The following is a 15,474-nucleotide window of genomic DNA, read 5'->3' on the forward strand; positions in this document are numbered from 1 at the left end:
TTAAAGGGAAACAGTAAAAAATATGCTAATTAGTTGAACAGAGTACTTGGGGGAAGTCTTAAAGCTACATGTAAAGTTTTGGAAAAGTGAAATGTAACCCTTTAATGACTGGTTTGTATACAAACAGCAGGTGGATGTCTGTCCTTTACCACGTCTAACTGGAGATCCTTGCCAGCTTCTGCACAAATCCACAAGAAATCTGTCATTTAGTGGTGGTGTTATCCCTGGCCAGGATCCTGGGTGACATCTTCAACCAAGTATAGCCAGGATGGGATTCTTATTTGTGAAATGAGTTGCATTTATGTTGTGAGTAACATCACCGGGTGCCAGGTCATCCGGATTGATGAAGATATGATGACGTGATTGTAATTGGATTTTTTTTTTCAGGAAACTTTTTTTTAATAAAGGAACTTTCCAAGATGTGGGTGTTTTTTTATACTCTTTACTGTTTTATGGATATGAGTAAAATGGGGTACCATAATACACCATTCTTAATTCCCTATGGGGGGGCCAGATATCTGGGGACCAATCAACAGCAATGATATACAGTCAACACTGGAGGGAGTGCATGTGACCAGGAAATGGCTAAAAGAATCTAAAGGAGATGTAGTGACCTCCCAGTTAGGCTACTATGTAGATTTCTTTTTTTTTTACTCTTTCAGCAGTGATTGTTTGATCTGGTCTGTTCAGGGTTTCATAGACTGGGTGTTTGATTGCTTCCCCCTGTCTCTAGAAGTTTCTAGAGCTTAGAAAGGGAGAGTTCTAATACCTAGCCTAAATATTGATCAAGGCCCAGCCAATCTCTGGTTAGGCGAGTCAAGATGGTGTATGTAAACAGGGAAAGGACCTGAAAAAAGAGGTCGTTTAGTACAGTAGATGCAAGCAGTTTGACTTTATAAAATATTTTATTGAGACAGTATACAATAAAAAATAATTAAATAAAGAATGCCAGATAGCACATGCCAATTTTGCAAAAACCTCCACCCAACACTTAAAATGGCTATGACAACATTGTCAGTGATAATAAAAGACTGGACTTACCTGTTTTATCACTGACAATGTTATCATTGCCATTTTTGGTGTTGGTTGGAGGTTTTTGCAAAATTGGCACGTGCTATCTGGCATACATTGTTCGATTACTTTTTACTGCATAGTGTTTCAATAAAATATTTTTTAAAGTCAAACTACTTGGATCTACTAGAGTACCTCATTTTTCAGGTCCTTTTCCCTGTTTAGAATATAGTTCTACAGTACTTCTGGTACTAGAGCCACACTGCTTATTAGTGAGTTAGTGGACTGTACAAATAGCCCTTTATTGCTGACGCTTTCTACAGTTATACCATTTTACTTAATTTTGTTATTTGAGTCCAGATAATGGCTGGGAAGCTAATAAATAGTCTGGAGCCCTGGAGAGATTCTTTCCCCAGAAAGGACACTTCCTAGCATAATGGAGGGCTGTAGACCCTTAGGCAGCTTAAGGATTTGGTTACTGTTCTGCAAGGTTCTAGGAGCTGCAGTGCTGGGATCTAGAAGCAGCCTGGATCTGACTACAAACTTTCTTCAAGGGATCTTGTCTGAAAAAGGATTGTCCCCTCACTGAGTGGTGTCCAAAGGAAGCTGGAAAGAGGCCGCTGCCCTTGGGACTTGTGAGTAAAGACCCTAGAAGTGACCCCTGTGACTGGATAGTGTTTTGAAGATTGAACTGGGTACCAGCAGTTGGAGCATGGTAAACCAATTCCAGAATGATTTACACCATGGTCTTCAACTGTGAAGGAAGAGACTTTTCAGTACATTTACTTTGGGAGAAGATTGTCCTCTAACTACTGTTTGCTAATCATTTTGGAATATTCAAGGCCCCAATCCATTTCCTGTTAACCACTTGCCTACCGGGCACTTATACCCCCTTCCTGCCAAGGCCAATTTTCAGCTTTCAGCGCTGTCACACTTTGAATAACAATTGCGCAGTCATGCAGCACTATACCCACAGTACATTTTTATAATTTTTTTCACACAAATAGAAGTTTTTTTTGATGGTATTTAATCGCCACTGGGTGTTTTATTTTTTGGGCTATACACAAAAAATGAGCAAGAAAAAAAAAGTTTTTCTTTGTTTCTATTATAAAATTTTGCAAACAGGTAATTTTTCTCCTTCACTGATGTGTGTTGATGAGGCTGCACTGATAGGCAGCACTGATGGGCACTGATAGGCGACACTGATAAGCTGACACTGATGAGGCGGCACTGATATGCAACAATGATGGGAACTGAAAGGTGGCATTGATGGGCGGCACTGATGGGTGGCACTGACTGGCGGCAATGCTGGGCACTGACTGGTGGCACTGATGGGCACTGATGGGTGGCACTGCTGGGCTGATGGGGGCACTGATAGGCACAGCTGGATGGCACTACTAGGCACTGATGGGCACAGGTGGGTGGCACTGATGGAAACTAATGGGCACTTGTGGGCGGCACTGCTGGGCACTTGTGAGTGGCACTGCTGGGCACAGGTGGGTGTGACTAGTGGGCACAGGTGGGTGGCACTCGTGGCTGGCACTGCTGGGCACTGATCATTAGGGCACTGATGATCAGTGCCCTGATGATTGGTGCCAATCTATCCTCTGACAATTGACGGTTGTCGGCAGTACTTTCCTCATGCTGTGACAGCGTGAGGAAAGTGCAGCCGATACCTGGCAACTGCATTTACCAGTGATCTGCCTTGTCATTGGACACGGCTGATCATGTGGTAAAAGGCCGCTGTGATTGGCCTTTTACCAAATCACGTGATCAGCTGTGTCCACAGGACACAGTGATTACGGAGATCACTGGGGGCGCGCAGGGGGGTGCGTTCTGAGAGGATGTCATATGACACCTTCCCAGGACTGGACAACCGCGCTGTAGCTGACGTCCAGCTATAGCGCAGTTGGCAAGTGGTTAAATGTTCTTCAAGCAATAAAACTTAAAAAGACAACCCCTGATTACTGGAACCAGAGTGATTGGATTGTTGCTTGAGTGACTGGCGGCCTCTGCATGGTTTTAGAGAAGAATCAGCTAAATTCAGCAGTCCTTGCGGGGGTATTGCTACAGAGAACAGCAAAACCAAGATGGGGGAAAAAGGGAGGAAGAAGGGTAAAAACACTGTTTATCACACCTCCCAACTTTTTGAGATGGGAACGAGGTACACTTATTAGCAAAAGTATGTAGGCATAGGACAAATCCCCCCCCCCCCCGGCTCGTCCCCTTAAAGGAGAATTATAAAAAAAGATGATTAGTTAAATCCACAGGTGTCTTTTTTTTACCATTACTATTCCTTTACACTGGCGTTTGACAAATTCAAAAGGCTGACGCGTTTTCGTGGACTTGCCTCTTCCTCAGAGCCAAGTCCTCGAAACGCGTCAGCCTTTTGGATGTCTAAACTCCCTATTGCGGACTGTTACTCAGCGCGGTGTTGACCCAGCTGTTCTTTATGATGTGCCTTGACTATATTGTCGTTTGTGAGTACAACACCTATTTTATTTTTTATTAAACATTTTTGATGGTAATGCACTAGGCCTGTGCGCCCTCTGTTTTGTCTTTCCTCATTCAGTATATTTGGATTTCCCCGGTCCATTTGAGGGCAGCAAGGTGTGCATGTTCCAGGACATACTTAATGTGGTTGTAGCCTGCATCGAGTCCATCCCCAAGCGCAGGAGCATTTGTGTTTGCTGGTTCTTTATAGGCAATCTTTTGAGAGGTGGAGATCTACCTGGACAACATGGAATAGGCCTCAATGCTAGCCTGGCTGTCTGCTCTGAGTTCTTGCCAGTGTAAGTAGTATGTAGGGCATTGTTCAGGAGTCAGTAAAGGTCAGTAGAAGGTAGATCAGTGTACAGAGGTCAGTAGAAGGTAGATCAGTGTACAGAGGTCAGTAATAGGTAGGGCAGTGTACAGAGGTCAGTAGAATGTAGGGCAGTGTACAGAGGTCAGTATTGTGTAGGGCAGTGTACAGAGGTCAGTAGTATGTAGGGCAGTATACAGAGGTCAGTATTGTGTAGGGCAGTGTACAGAGGTCAGTAGAATGTAGGGCAGTGTACAGAGGTCAGTAGTATGTAGCGCAGTGCGCAGAGGTCAGTAGTGTGTAGAGCACTGTACAGAGGTCAGTAGTATGTATGGCAGTGTACAGAGGTCAGTAGTATGTAGGGCACTGTACAGAGGTCGGTAGTGTGTAGGGCAGTGTACAGAGGTCAGTAGTATGTAGGGCAGTGTACAGAGGTTGGTAGTATGTAGGGCAGTGTACAGAGGTTGGTAGTGTGTAGGGCACTGTACAGACGTCGGTAACGTGTAGGGCAGTATACAGAGGTCAGTAGTGTGTAGGGCAGTGTTCAGAGGTCGGTAGCATGTAGGGCAGTGTACAGACGTCGGTAGCATGTAGGGCAGGGTACAGACATTGGTAGTGTATAGGGCAGTATACAGAGGTCAGTAGGATGTAGGGCATTGTATAGACGTCGGTAGTGTGTAGGGCAGGGTACAGAGGTCAGCAGTAGGTAGGGCAGTGTACAGAGCTCAGTAGTATGCAAGGCAGTGTACAGAGGTCCGTAGTAGGTAGGGCAATGTACAGAGGTCCATAGTAGGTAGGGAAATGTACAGAGGTCAGTAGTAGGTAAGGCAGTGTACAGAGGTCCATAGAAGGTAAGGCAGTGTACAGAGGTCAGCAGTAGGCAGGGCAATGTACAGAGGTCAGTAGTATGTAGGGCAATGTACAGAGGTCAGTAGTAGGTATGGCAGTGTACAGAGGTCAGTAGGATGTAGAGCAGTGTACAGAGGTCCATAGAAGGTAAAGCAGTGTACAGAGGTCAGCAGTAGGCAAGGCAATGTACAGAGCTCAGTAGTATGTAGAGCACTGTACAGAGGTCAGTAGTAGGTAAGGCAGTGTACAGAGGTCAGTAGTATGTAGGGCAGTGTACAGAGGTCAGTAGTATGTAGGGCAGTGTACAGAGGTCAGTAGTATGTAGGGCAATGTACAGAGCTCAGTAGTATGTAGGGCAGTGTACAGAGGTCAGTAGTAGGTAAGGCAATGTACAGAGGTCAGTAGTAGGTAAGGCAATGTACAGAGGTCAGTAGTAGGTAAGGCAGTGTACAGAGGTCAGTAGTAGGTAAGGCAGTGTACAGAGGTCAGTAGTAGGTAAGGCAGTGTACAGAGGTCAGTAGTAGGTAAGGCAGTGTACAGAGGTCAGTAGTAGGTAAGGCAGTGTACACAGGTCAGCAGTAGGCAGGGCAATGTACAGAGGTCAGTAGTAGGTAAGGCAGTGTACAGAGGTCAGTAGTTGGTAAGGCAGTGTACAGAGGTCAGTAGTAGGTAAGGCAGTGTACAGAGATCAGTAGTTGGTAGGGCAGTGTACAGAGGTCAGTAGTAGGTAAGGCAATGTACAGAGGTCAGTAGTAGGTAGGATGCAGAACAGTACAGTTAAGCTGCTATGGCAGATCTACGTGTTCTAGTGTGTTGATCCCAATTAGCCCTCCTCTATCCCACATGATGTCATCCACAGGTGCCTAGGATGCACATAGGCACCTGTGCATCCTAGGAGTGCCATTGAGGATCAGCACAGTACACTCCAAGGATGAGCTCTGCGCATTCAGACAAAAGCCTGAACCTGCCCGAGCTATCCCGCCTGAAAGCTGTCATAGGCGACAGAGACATTTCCTGCTCCGCAGCCACACATAAGCAAAGGACATTTTATGGGGCAGGGAATGCTATTGGCTTTGACAGCTTCCCAGGAGCTCACTGTATTCCTGCACAGCTCTGCCAATTGAGGGTCGGCAAGAACAAGATCACTTCCTACCCATCACCTGGCAGCGATCAACCAATAGACCCTGATCAACAGGTTGCCATCCTCTGCATAAAGTGATTTGGAGTTTTAATTGTACCCCAAACACTGCAAAATTTTTCCTCGATTGTCACTCAACAGAATCACAAGGCAATCTCAGCAAAATGCATATTCAAAAATCACACTAAGTTTGTTGCCCAAACAGGAGCAGGAGCAAACACACATAGGGTAGTCCATTGAAGTGAATGGACTGTCCTATGTGCAACATGTGAAAAAACGTGTAAATTGCACTTTTAGGATCACAAGCAGGAATACCCATTCCTGCAACCCAATATCTGAACAGGACCTTAGGGTTTACATACATTCTTGTTTACATACACACAAGTGCCAAAAGAGTATACAAATACACACAAACAAAAATAAAATAAACAGTGCATGTCACATAAACCCCAGAAAGGGAAAACTACATGTGAGGTTTGATTTATGTAGGACTTTAATTTTAGCACACCTGTGTTTTTTATGTAGGAAAATTAACATTCTAATCATTTATTTCTGGAAAGTTTTTTCTATTGTTGTTTCTTTACATTTAGTTGTAGAATAGAAGTTTAGGCTGTTCAAAATGGTGGCTGAAAGTGAAGCTTTGGGTTTAAAAAAATACAATTTTATAGAAAAGTCTAGTTACCTTTCCAGTGTAGAAAATGTCCTCTCTCTTCACTGTTCCATCAGCAATCTTTGCATTGATAGCCCGGCCAACTTCCACTTCATTGCCATACAAGAAAGCGCAGTCAATATGACGATAGCCAACATCGATGGCCACTTTTGTAGCTTCCCCTGCCTGCTCTTTCGTGTACTGGAAAAAGAAAACCAGACAAAAAAGCAAAAAGGATGGTAAATTGTGAAGAGATTGTTTTTCTTTTAAAGCAGAATATGTCATAATGCCCCCAGAAGCTCTTAGACCGCATTCACACTTCACATTTCACAAATAAGGTTTTTTGCACGTTTTTCATGCGACAGCATAGGACAGCCTATTCATTTGAATGGGCTGCCCTATGCACAGAAGATCCGGAAAAGAAGCTCCTGCATCTTTTTCAAAGCAGAGCTTGGCACATTTTTTACTATGCATTTCAGCTTGTTTGTCACGCATTTAGCCACGTGCAAAAATGCTCATTTTCTGGCCACATAATTAATTGGCACAATAAATGGCACTGCCAGCATGAATGCAGCAAAGCTAGAGTCTTTGCAGGCACAAATATCACATGTGAGGCCTCCCATTTTCAATACACATTACCGCAGACCATGTTAAGGCATGTCAGTTTGGGTGGTGCATTGTTACACAAGCCATGCTTTGTGGTGTGCTGCATGAAAAATAAGGGGTCACATATGTGTTTTTGACCATTGAGGTGTGTTGGCACCCCATTCCAAAACTTTTCAGTTTAAATCAGCTAAATAATGGCAGGGCATAGACTTTTATACTTAGGATGTGGCTGCTTTTTAAATAAGATGAACTGTGGGACTTCATAAATCTTTTGTTTTGTGTACCTGAAATGTATTAAAACAGATTTCCACCCTTCCCCCATGGTATTTCTTTACCAACCCCTGCTTACCTGGTTTTGTGTTTAGCTAATTTCAGATACTTACCCAATTAGTGAATTCAGCACTGTCCAACTGAGATCCTCTACTCTACTGGCAGCACTCAGTTCCATGCCACCATGTTTTGCTGTGACGTCATCGAGAGGCTGACAGCTGTTCCAGGTTCAGTTGGCACACCTCTTGATGACACCCCTTCCATCTTTACTGAAAGGAAGGCTTTGCCTCTTGGGATATTTGATATGCATATCCCAGGAGGCAAAGGGAGGATCCTGTACATCATATGCCTAGGCAAATGATGTGCAAGGGGGGCAGAGCTGGACAATTTCTTTAAATAGAAGGGTAGATTAAAAAAAAAAAAAAATACTTTTTTAATGCACAAAACTGGAGGAGGGGTGGAGAGGAGGGATCATGCTGCAGAGGGTGAAGATCCATTTTAGGCTTGTGCACATAGGACATTTATTTAACTCTCCTAGAAGCCAGCATTGTTTTTGCAGTAAAAATGCCCACGTTTGTAAAAGTATCTAAAGCTTTAACAGGCATCAAGCTATTGGGCATTAAGTAATTTCATTGACCAGAATAAACAATTTATTCTGATCATTGAAATTAATTAATGCTCAAGCACTAGCGTTTAGGCGAGTTTAGCAGCTTTTAGTAGCTTCAAGTGTTTTTTTTCCACCCAAATTCTGTTACTCCTGGACGCACTGGCAGTGGGGGGGGGGTTCCTGTCTCTAAAAGTCTCTAAAAGCTCCTGCCACTAAACGCTGCTAAAAGTCAGTGTGTATAGACGCATAGGCTAACATGGAGGGGCATTTAGAGGCAGGAAAAAAAACATGAGACATCCTTAGGCATCATGCACACAGGATGTTTATTTAACTCTCCTAGAAGCCAACAGCATTTTTGCAGTAAAAACGCCTGACGCTTGTAAAAGTGTTTAAAGTTTTTAGGAGCTTTTACAGGTGTCAAGCTCCTGGACGGTAATTCATTTCATTGGCCAGAATAAATAATTTATTATGGTCATTGAAATTAATTAATGTTCAAACACTAACATTTAGGCGTGTTTAGCAGCTTTTAGAAGCATCTAGCAGCTTTCAGTAGCTTCAAGCGTTTTTTTCTTCCCAAACTCTGCTGCTACTGGACACACTGGCAGTGTTTTTTTTTTCCTGCCTCTAAAAGCCTCTAAATGCTCCTGCCACTAAATGCTGCTAAAAGCCTATGTGTGCATGGACACATAGGCTAACATGGAGGGGCGTTTAGAGGAAGGAAAGAAAAATGGCAGATGCCCCTAAAAGCAGCTGTAAACATGTCCTGCGTGCATGAGGCACTAAGCTGGTTGAAGCCAGTTGAGCTTTAATGTAAAATATATTAGTGTTCAAAATAAAAGAAGTGCACTTAGTAATAAATTGTACTTTGCACAGTTATCCAGGTACAAGACACACTGACAATGTATATGATGCTCTACATCAGCCTTTCTCAACAAGGGTGCCCAGGCACCCTGGGGTGCCTTCAGGCTTCTTCAGGGGTGCCTTGGCAAAATGCCCAAAAATTGTATACAAGCCAACAGGTGGATCAATCCTGCCTTTTAGTACACAAAGACACATGTTTTCATTGTACACTTTTATGACCTTCTACCTGCCAGCATCCTAACAACCAATGACATCATCAGTTGATAAGGAGGACGTTGGGTGCATGCACATCATCCTTGTTTGGCCCTCCCCTGCCCCTCTCTGTCAGCATTGGGGTCACATTAGCAAACTGAAGGAGAGAAAATGAGAGAGACACACTGGAATACTAGTCGGTACCCATGTGCAAAGGTCTAGTTTGCTTTGGAAGAATAAATCACCTCTAACGTTGTACGTACTCTATGTGTGTAGAATAGTTTTTTACATTTTAGATTGGGGTGCCTTGAGATTATCTATAATTGACTGAAAAAAGGTTGAGAAACACTGCTCTACATCACCAAGCAAACAATATAATTCATGGTTTTGGAACACTGATTGGTCAGAGATTTACCAGTTTAACATCAGAAAACTCACTGGATTGCCTTTTGGAATTTTTGCCCCAGTTTTGCTCTATGTTGCCTTTGGACTTGATTTCAGTTTATTTAAGTCAAAAATGTGAAGCTGCAACGTCAAAAGCAAAGGTGAAACTGGAGAAACACAAACCAGTTCCACAACCAGCCCTCTTTTGTCGTAAGAATGGAAAAAAATCCAACCCCTTTTTCAAGTTGGATTCACACTATCTCAGTGCACACATGTGTTGTGCATTATTTGAAAGGGATGCCTAACACACCAAAATGCACTAAAAAAAGTTGCATTCACTGTTTTTTTGTAATGCAGAACACTGCATTGCACTGAAGTGCATTGCAGTGCATCACAATGCATGGTAAGGCTCATTGAGGTACCATTAAGAATGAATGACACCATAGCACTTCAACAAACATAATGCATGTTTTCCCAATTGCAGTAATGTGCACAGCAATGTGCCGGTTACCGCAGTGCAACAGTTAAAACCAGCCTTAATGCACAGTGGTTACAAAGTTATCTTCAAAATGCAAAATATGGCCAAATTTCTTCCAGTCATGGAGGGTTTAAAATACTGATTAGGATACGTTCCTTTACATATTTACCTGGAACAAAAATTTATAATGCCCTGTATCTCACTGAAAGGTGTGCGTTGCAATACAATTGTATTTGCAACATATGCAACTGTGCACTGTGATGCACAAATGAAAATGCTTTGTATATGTGCACGTTGGATAGTGTGAACATGCCCTCATAGTGAAAGCCTAGTTTTAATATATCGACCCATCAGTTCAATTCTGGATATTCATAGTAGAATAACATTACAAGACTGTTGCAAAAATGTTGGAATTTGGAGAATCAGGCTACAGTCGGACTCCACTGGCAGTGAATGCTCTTTGCCACTAAGAAATGTAACAACTCATTTGCTGGCATCCCAATGACTTCAGTGTGCTGCAAGCGAGGCACCTGTCAAAGACAAGCTGTGTTTTTTGAGGCTCTGTTTACACCACAGGGGTTCATCCAAGCGCACACTTTTTTGCACATTTCATTGTGTTGTGTTTAAGGCAGTCTAAAATTTTCCAGACTTCCTATGTGCGAGAAACGTGAGAAATGGTGCCTGCACCATTTTAAAAATCATTTTGCACCAAAAAACATGGTACTGTGGTATAATTTGTTTTGTCTGCATGAACACTCACGCATTAGCAAGGTGCATGGGGGTGCCATTAACCATTAAAAGAGAAGTGTGGGAAATTAAAATAACATACAAAGTCACCTAGCTGGCTGCAGAATTGATCTGATGTTGCAGCTGTCCCCCACCAACTCTAAATTGAGAACTGAGCAATCAAAAACTGCTGATTGCTTAGTTACATAGTTAGTCTGGCTAAAAAAAAGACAAAGACAAAATTCCATCCAGTTCAAGTCTAAAAAAAAAAGTTATAATCCTACACCCACAGTTGATCCAGAGGAAGCAAAGCATGATGCAGTTTGCTCCTGCAGGGGAAAAAATTCCTTCCTGATCACTCGAGAGGCAATCGGATATTCCCTGGATCAACTTTACCTATAAATGTTAGTATCCAGTTATATTCTGTGTATCTAAGAAAGAATCCAGGCCTTTTTAAAGCAATCCACTGAGCTGGTCAGAACCAACTCTTGAGGGAGTCTTTTCACATTTTCACAGCTCTTACTTTAAAGAAACCTTTCCATATTTGAAGATTACATTTCTTTTCCTCCAGACGTAAAGAGTGCCCCCTTGTCCTCTGGGATGACCTCAAGGTGACTAACTCTACACTGAGTTCACCGTATGAACAAAATGATGTATTTATACATGTTGATCATATGCCCCCTTAATCTCCTCTTCTCAAGAGAGAATAAATTCAGTTCCTCTAATCTTTCCTCATAGCTGAGAGCCGCCATGCCTAATCAGTTTGGTTGCCCTTCTTTGTACATTTTCCAGTTCCCCAGTGTTCTTTTTGTGAATTGGTGCCCAAAATTGAACTGCATATTCCAGATGAGGTATTACTAATGATTTGTACCGGGGTAATATGATATCTCTCTCTCTGGAGTCTATACCTCTTTTAATCCAAGATTGGATTTTGCTTGCTTTAGAAACCGTAGCTTGGCATTGCTTATGATCTACCAGAACTCCCAGATCCTTCTCCACCATTGCTTCCCCCAGTTGTACTCCCCCTAGTACAGGGTGGGCAACTGTGGCCCTCCAGCTGTTGTAGAACTACAAGTCCCATGATGCATTGCAAAACTGACAGTTACAAGCATGACTCCCAAAGGCAGAGGCATGATGGGACTTGTAGTTCACCAACAGCTGGAGGGCCACAGTTGCCCACCCCTGCCCTAGTATGTATGATGCATGCATATTCTTAGCCCCCAAGTGCATAACTTTACATTTATCAACATTAAACCTCATTTGCCACATATTTGCCAATTAAACAGTGCATTGAGGTTGGCTTGTAAATTGTAGAGGTCCTGCAAGGACGTTTTTCCACTCCAAAGCTTGGTGTCATCTGCAAAGACTGAAATGGTATTTTTAATCCCAGACCCTATATAGTTTATAAATATAATAAAAAGTAAGGGTCCCAACACTGAATCTTGGGGTACACCACTGACAACCCTAGACCATTCAGAGTATGAATCATTAAAGTGGAGTTCCACCCAAAAAGGGAAGTTCCGCAAGCTGTCACAGCCGGGTGCCCACACTGAATATGCCGGGGAGAGAAGACGGCCGGTGAAACCAGCGTTGGTGAGGACACGCTGGACCGAGGGACAGGTAAGTGACTGTATTTTAAAAGTCAGCAGCTGAAATTTTTGTAGCTGCTGACTTTTTTTTTTTTTTTGCAGCTGGAACTCCGCTTTAACCACTACTCTCTGAATGCGATCTTTTAGCCAGTTTTCTATCCATTTACATACAGATTTTTCTAAGCCTGTAGACTTTACCTTACACATTAGCCGTGTGTGGGGAACTGTGTCGAACACTTTTGCAAAATCCAAGTATACGACGTCCACCGCAACCCCTCTGTCCAAGGTTTTGCTCACCTCCTCATAAAAAGAAATCATATTTGTTTAACAACTTCTGTCTTTCATGAATCCATGCTGTCTGTTGATTAAAATATTTTTTTCCAGCAAGAACTCATCTATGTGGACTTTTATTAAACTCTCCAGTATCTTCCCAACTATAGAAGATAAACTAACAGGTCTATAATATGTTGGTAAAGACTTTGACCCCTTTAAAAATATAAGCACCACATTGGCCTTACACCAATCCAGTGGTACCATGCCAGTCATTAAAGAGTCCCAAAAAATTAGAAACAATGGCTTTGAAATGACAGAGCTCAATTCTTTAAGGACCCGTGGGTGTATGCCATCTGGCCCAGGTGCTTTATTCACCTTTATTCTGTCTAAATATTTCTGGATGATATCAATTGTGAGCAATGTGGATCATCTGGAGCTGTGTCAATGCCATGCCCATTATGGACAAGATCTCCCCCATACTTCTTTGTATATACAGAGCTAAAGATGGTATTTAATAAATTTGCCTTCTCTTTGTTCCCGGTCACCCACTCTAGATTATTTTGTAAAGGGCCTACATGCTCAGACCTGAGGTTTTTACTATCAATATATTTCAAGAATGTTTGGGGGTTTGTCCTGCTATCTTTTGCAATCTGGCATTCATTTTCAATGTTTGCGGCCTCTATTTCCTTTTTGCATGTTCTGTTATATTCTTTGTAATGTTTAAACGATGATAGCATTCCTTCATTTTTATATTTAATAAAAGCTCTTTTCTTATTATCTATAGCTTTTTTAACTTTGGCCGTAAGCCACAAAGATTTGATTTTTAGCCGTTTAAATTTGTTGCCCATGGGAATATATTTTGCAGTTCTTGGGTCCACTCTCAGCAAAAAGTGGTGATTGTCAGTCACCACTCTCTGCTCTGCTCCTCCAGCACTCCTTGGAGCCCCATGCTGTGGAGGGGCTGTGATCGACTGGCTAAGGCTCTCAGCAACAAGTCAGGCATCTGGGCACATCAACACATTATCTTTAGGATCCCTGCAGAGTCTGGACTGGCTCTGTGACGTCAGCCGAGTGCAACACTAAGTGCACTCCTGTGACTGATAAGAGAAGTATGCCCAAAATAGCTTTGTCATACTTGTCATTTAGTGGTGCCTTTGTGCATTTTTAAAAGAGCAGTATATTTTTGTGCATTGCAATAAAGTGTGCAATTTAGTACCCATTGCCACAACAAAACAAGTGTGAACAACACCTTGTTTCCTGTAATGTTTGATACATTCCTTAGCAACTGCCCTGCAGATGTATGTTCACTAATGATTAACCTCTGAAACTACACCACTGTGCTGATATGTATTTGAATTCTGTCAAAGGTCTTGGTCTCTGAAAAACACTTTTCAGACAGCGATTAAGCTGGAGCTGTCAGACATTTAGAACATGATACTGCCACTTTTGGAATTCCGTTTTTTTTTTCTGCTGAATGGGTATTTAGAATGGGAATACCAAGCCAAATGCTTGGCTGGCAGTCGCAGGGGGGTCCCACACTCTTGAATGGGTTGTATTTGGTGCAACACAAGGTATCATTTTCACCACACTGCAGCAGTGGGTTGGTTGCCTTGTCAACTTGCAGGCTGGTAGCCTTGTCAACTTGCAGCTGGGAGGTCAGGGGTGGTAAAACTACAGTTAGACATGTGCACACTGAAAATTATCATTTTGTTTTGGATGTATTCGTTCATTGAAGAACATTCGTTATGTTGAACCAATTCGTTTTCGGAATTCGTTTTGTATCATTTATTTCATATATTTGTTGGTATGGGTGGATTTGAAAAATGTACTTTTTCAGGAAAGTTGCATATATTCAATATATATATTATCCAACCCACCAAGAGAAATGGCATGAGCTGATTGGACAATATTGACTGGCGTCATGTGGATCCATATCAACTAAAGATCCATTTGTTATCTGACCCTAGGTTCACATCTGTGCGAGTGGTGCCGCTGCGGATTCGCATGAAAATCCATGCAGCCACACAACCCGCACAAAGAAATGCGGACCCGCGGGCAGGTGCCATTAATTCTAATGGCACGCCGCCCGCACTGGAAAACGTAACTGTACTGGGAACCGAGGTTCCCATGCGGGCTGCTTTTTCCAAAGAAGTGCAGGGACTTCTTCCCTGCGTGTCAGGGCACGGGAGTCCATTCAAATGAATGGGCTCTCATGCCCGCGCAAAACGCGGCCCACACGGCCGCATATATGTGAACCGGAGATGAATCCAAATTATCAAACACATTTGTAAATTGAATTTATTTCCCCGTGGGCCCAAACTCCTATCACATCATCTGACAACACCTCAATTAAACAAATGCATTTGTTAATTTCCTTATAATTTTTTTTTTTCGGATTCATGGGCATTCATTACTGTGCCCATTTGGAGATTCATATACCTCTGAATCTCTAAAAAAGACATTTTCGCCCAAAATCAAATCATAATAAAATGAAACACATGTCTAACTCCGGTTCAAATGCCTCTTTTTCCAACCCACTAAGTGTAAACTTAGCCTTACTGTTATGTTTTATTTTTAATAACTTTGGTTTGATAAAAAAAGAAATCTAAGTATGCATCTTACCTGTTCTGGGGCATAGGTACCGAACCCGATCACCGGCATCTTGTGGCCATCGTTCAGGACCACATAGGAGTCTGGTTTGAGGGCCATTGTCTGTGTCCACTTCTTATTTTGCAGGTTGCACACTGACTGCCTTGCTACTTATGTTAGTGACTTTATTCTATCTCTAACCACTCCTCCTGGTCAGTCTGTAACCTGCACATGCTACAGAGTGTTTAACCACTTGTTGGCAAACGCCTCATTTGCAGCACATCAATTTCAGCTTGTTCATAATAAGATGACTGCCAGCACAGGGTTAAGCATTCACATTTTCTTTGTGGTCTAGCCTTAACATAGTGCAGATAGAGAGAACGTGGTAGCAGCCAATCACAAACAATGTAGCAATAACACCTGTGACATCCAGAGGGGACATTTCTTTC

At 42.6% G+C, this 15,474-nt stretch overlaps 1 protein-coding gene across 2 annotated transcripts in view; it reads right to left on the minus strand.

Annotated features, from left to right (window-relative positions):
- The window catches only part of LOC149459675 (aldo-keto reductase family 1 member C1-like), a 36,843-nt gene extending 21,607 nt beyond the window's left edge, over nt 1-15,236 (minus strand). The window contains exons 1-3 of one of the 2 annotated variants that reach the window (XM_089680634.1): nt 15,059-15,236; nt 12,362-12,463; nt 6,484-6,651 (exon numbers count right to left, since the gene is read on the minus strand). In XM_089680634.1, coding sequence (XP_089536760.1) covers nt 6,484-6,651; nt 12,362-12,463; nt 15,059-15,145 — 357 coding nt within the window. In that variant the 5' untranslated portion in view covers nt 15,146-15,236. The remainder of the gene's footprint in view (nt 1-6,483; nt 6,652-12,361; nt 12,464-15,058) is intronic. The other variant, XM_089680635.1, reaches the window with a different exon arrangement.
- Between the last annotated feature and the right edge of the window lie 238 nt (nt 15,237-15,474).

The sequence above is a fragment of the Staurois parvus genome, unplaced genomic scaffold, assembly GCF_062004578.1.
Source record: "Staurois parvus isolate SC_StPar_1 unplaced genomic scaffold, SC_StPar_1.0 ptg000249l, whole genome shotgun sequence".
NCBI classification, from domain to species: Eukaryota; Metazoa; Chordata; class Amphibia; order Anura; family Ranidae; genus Staurois; species Staurois parvus.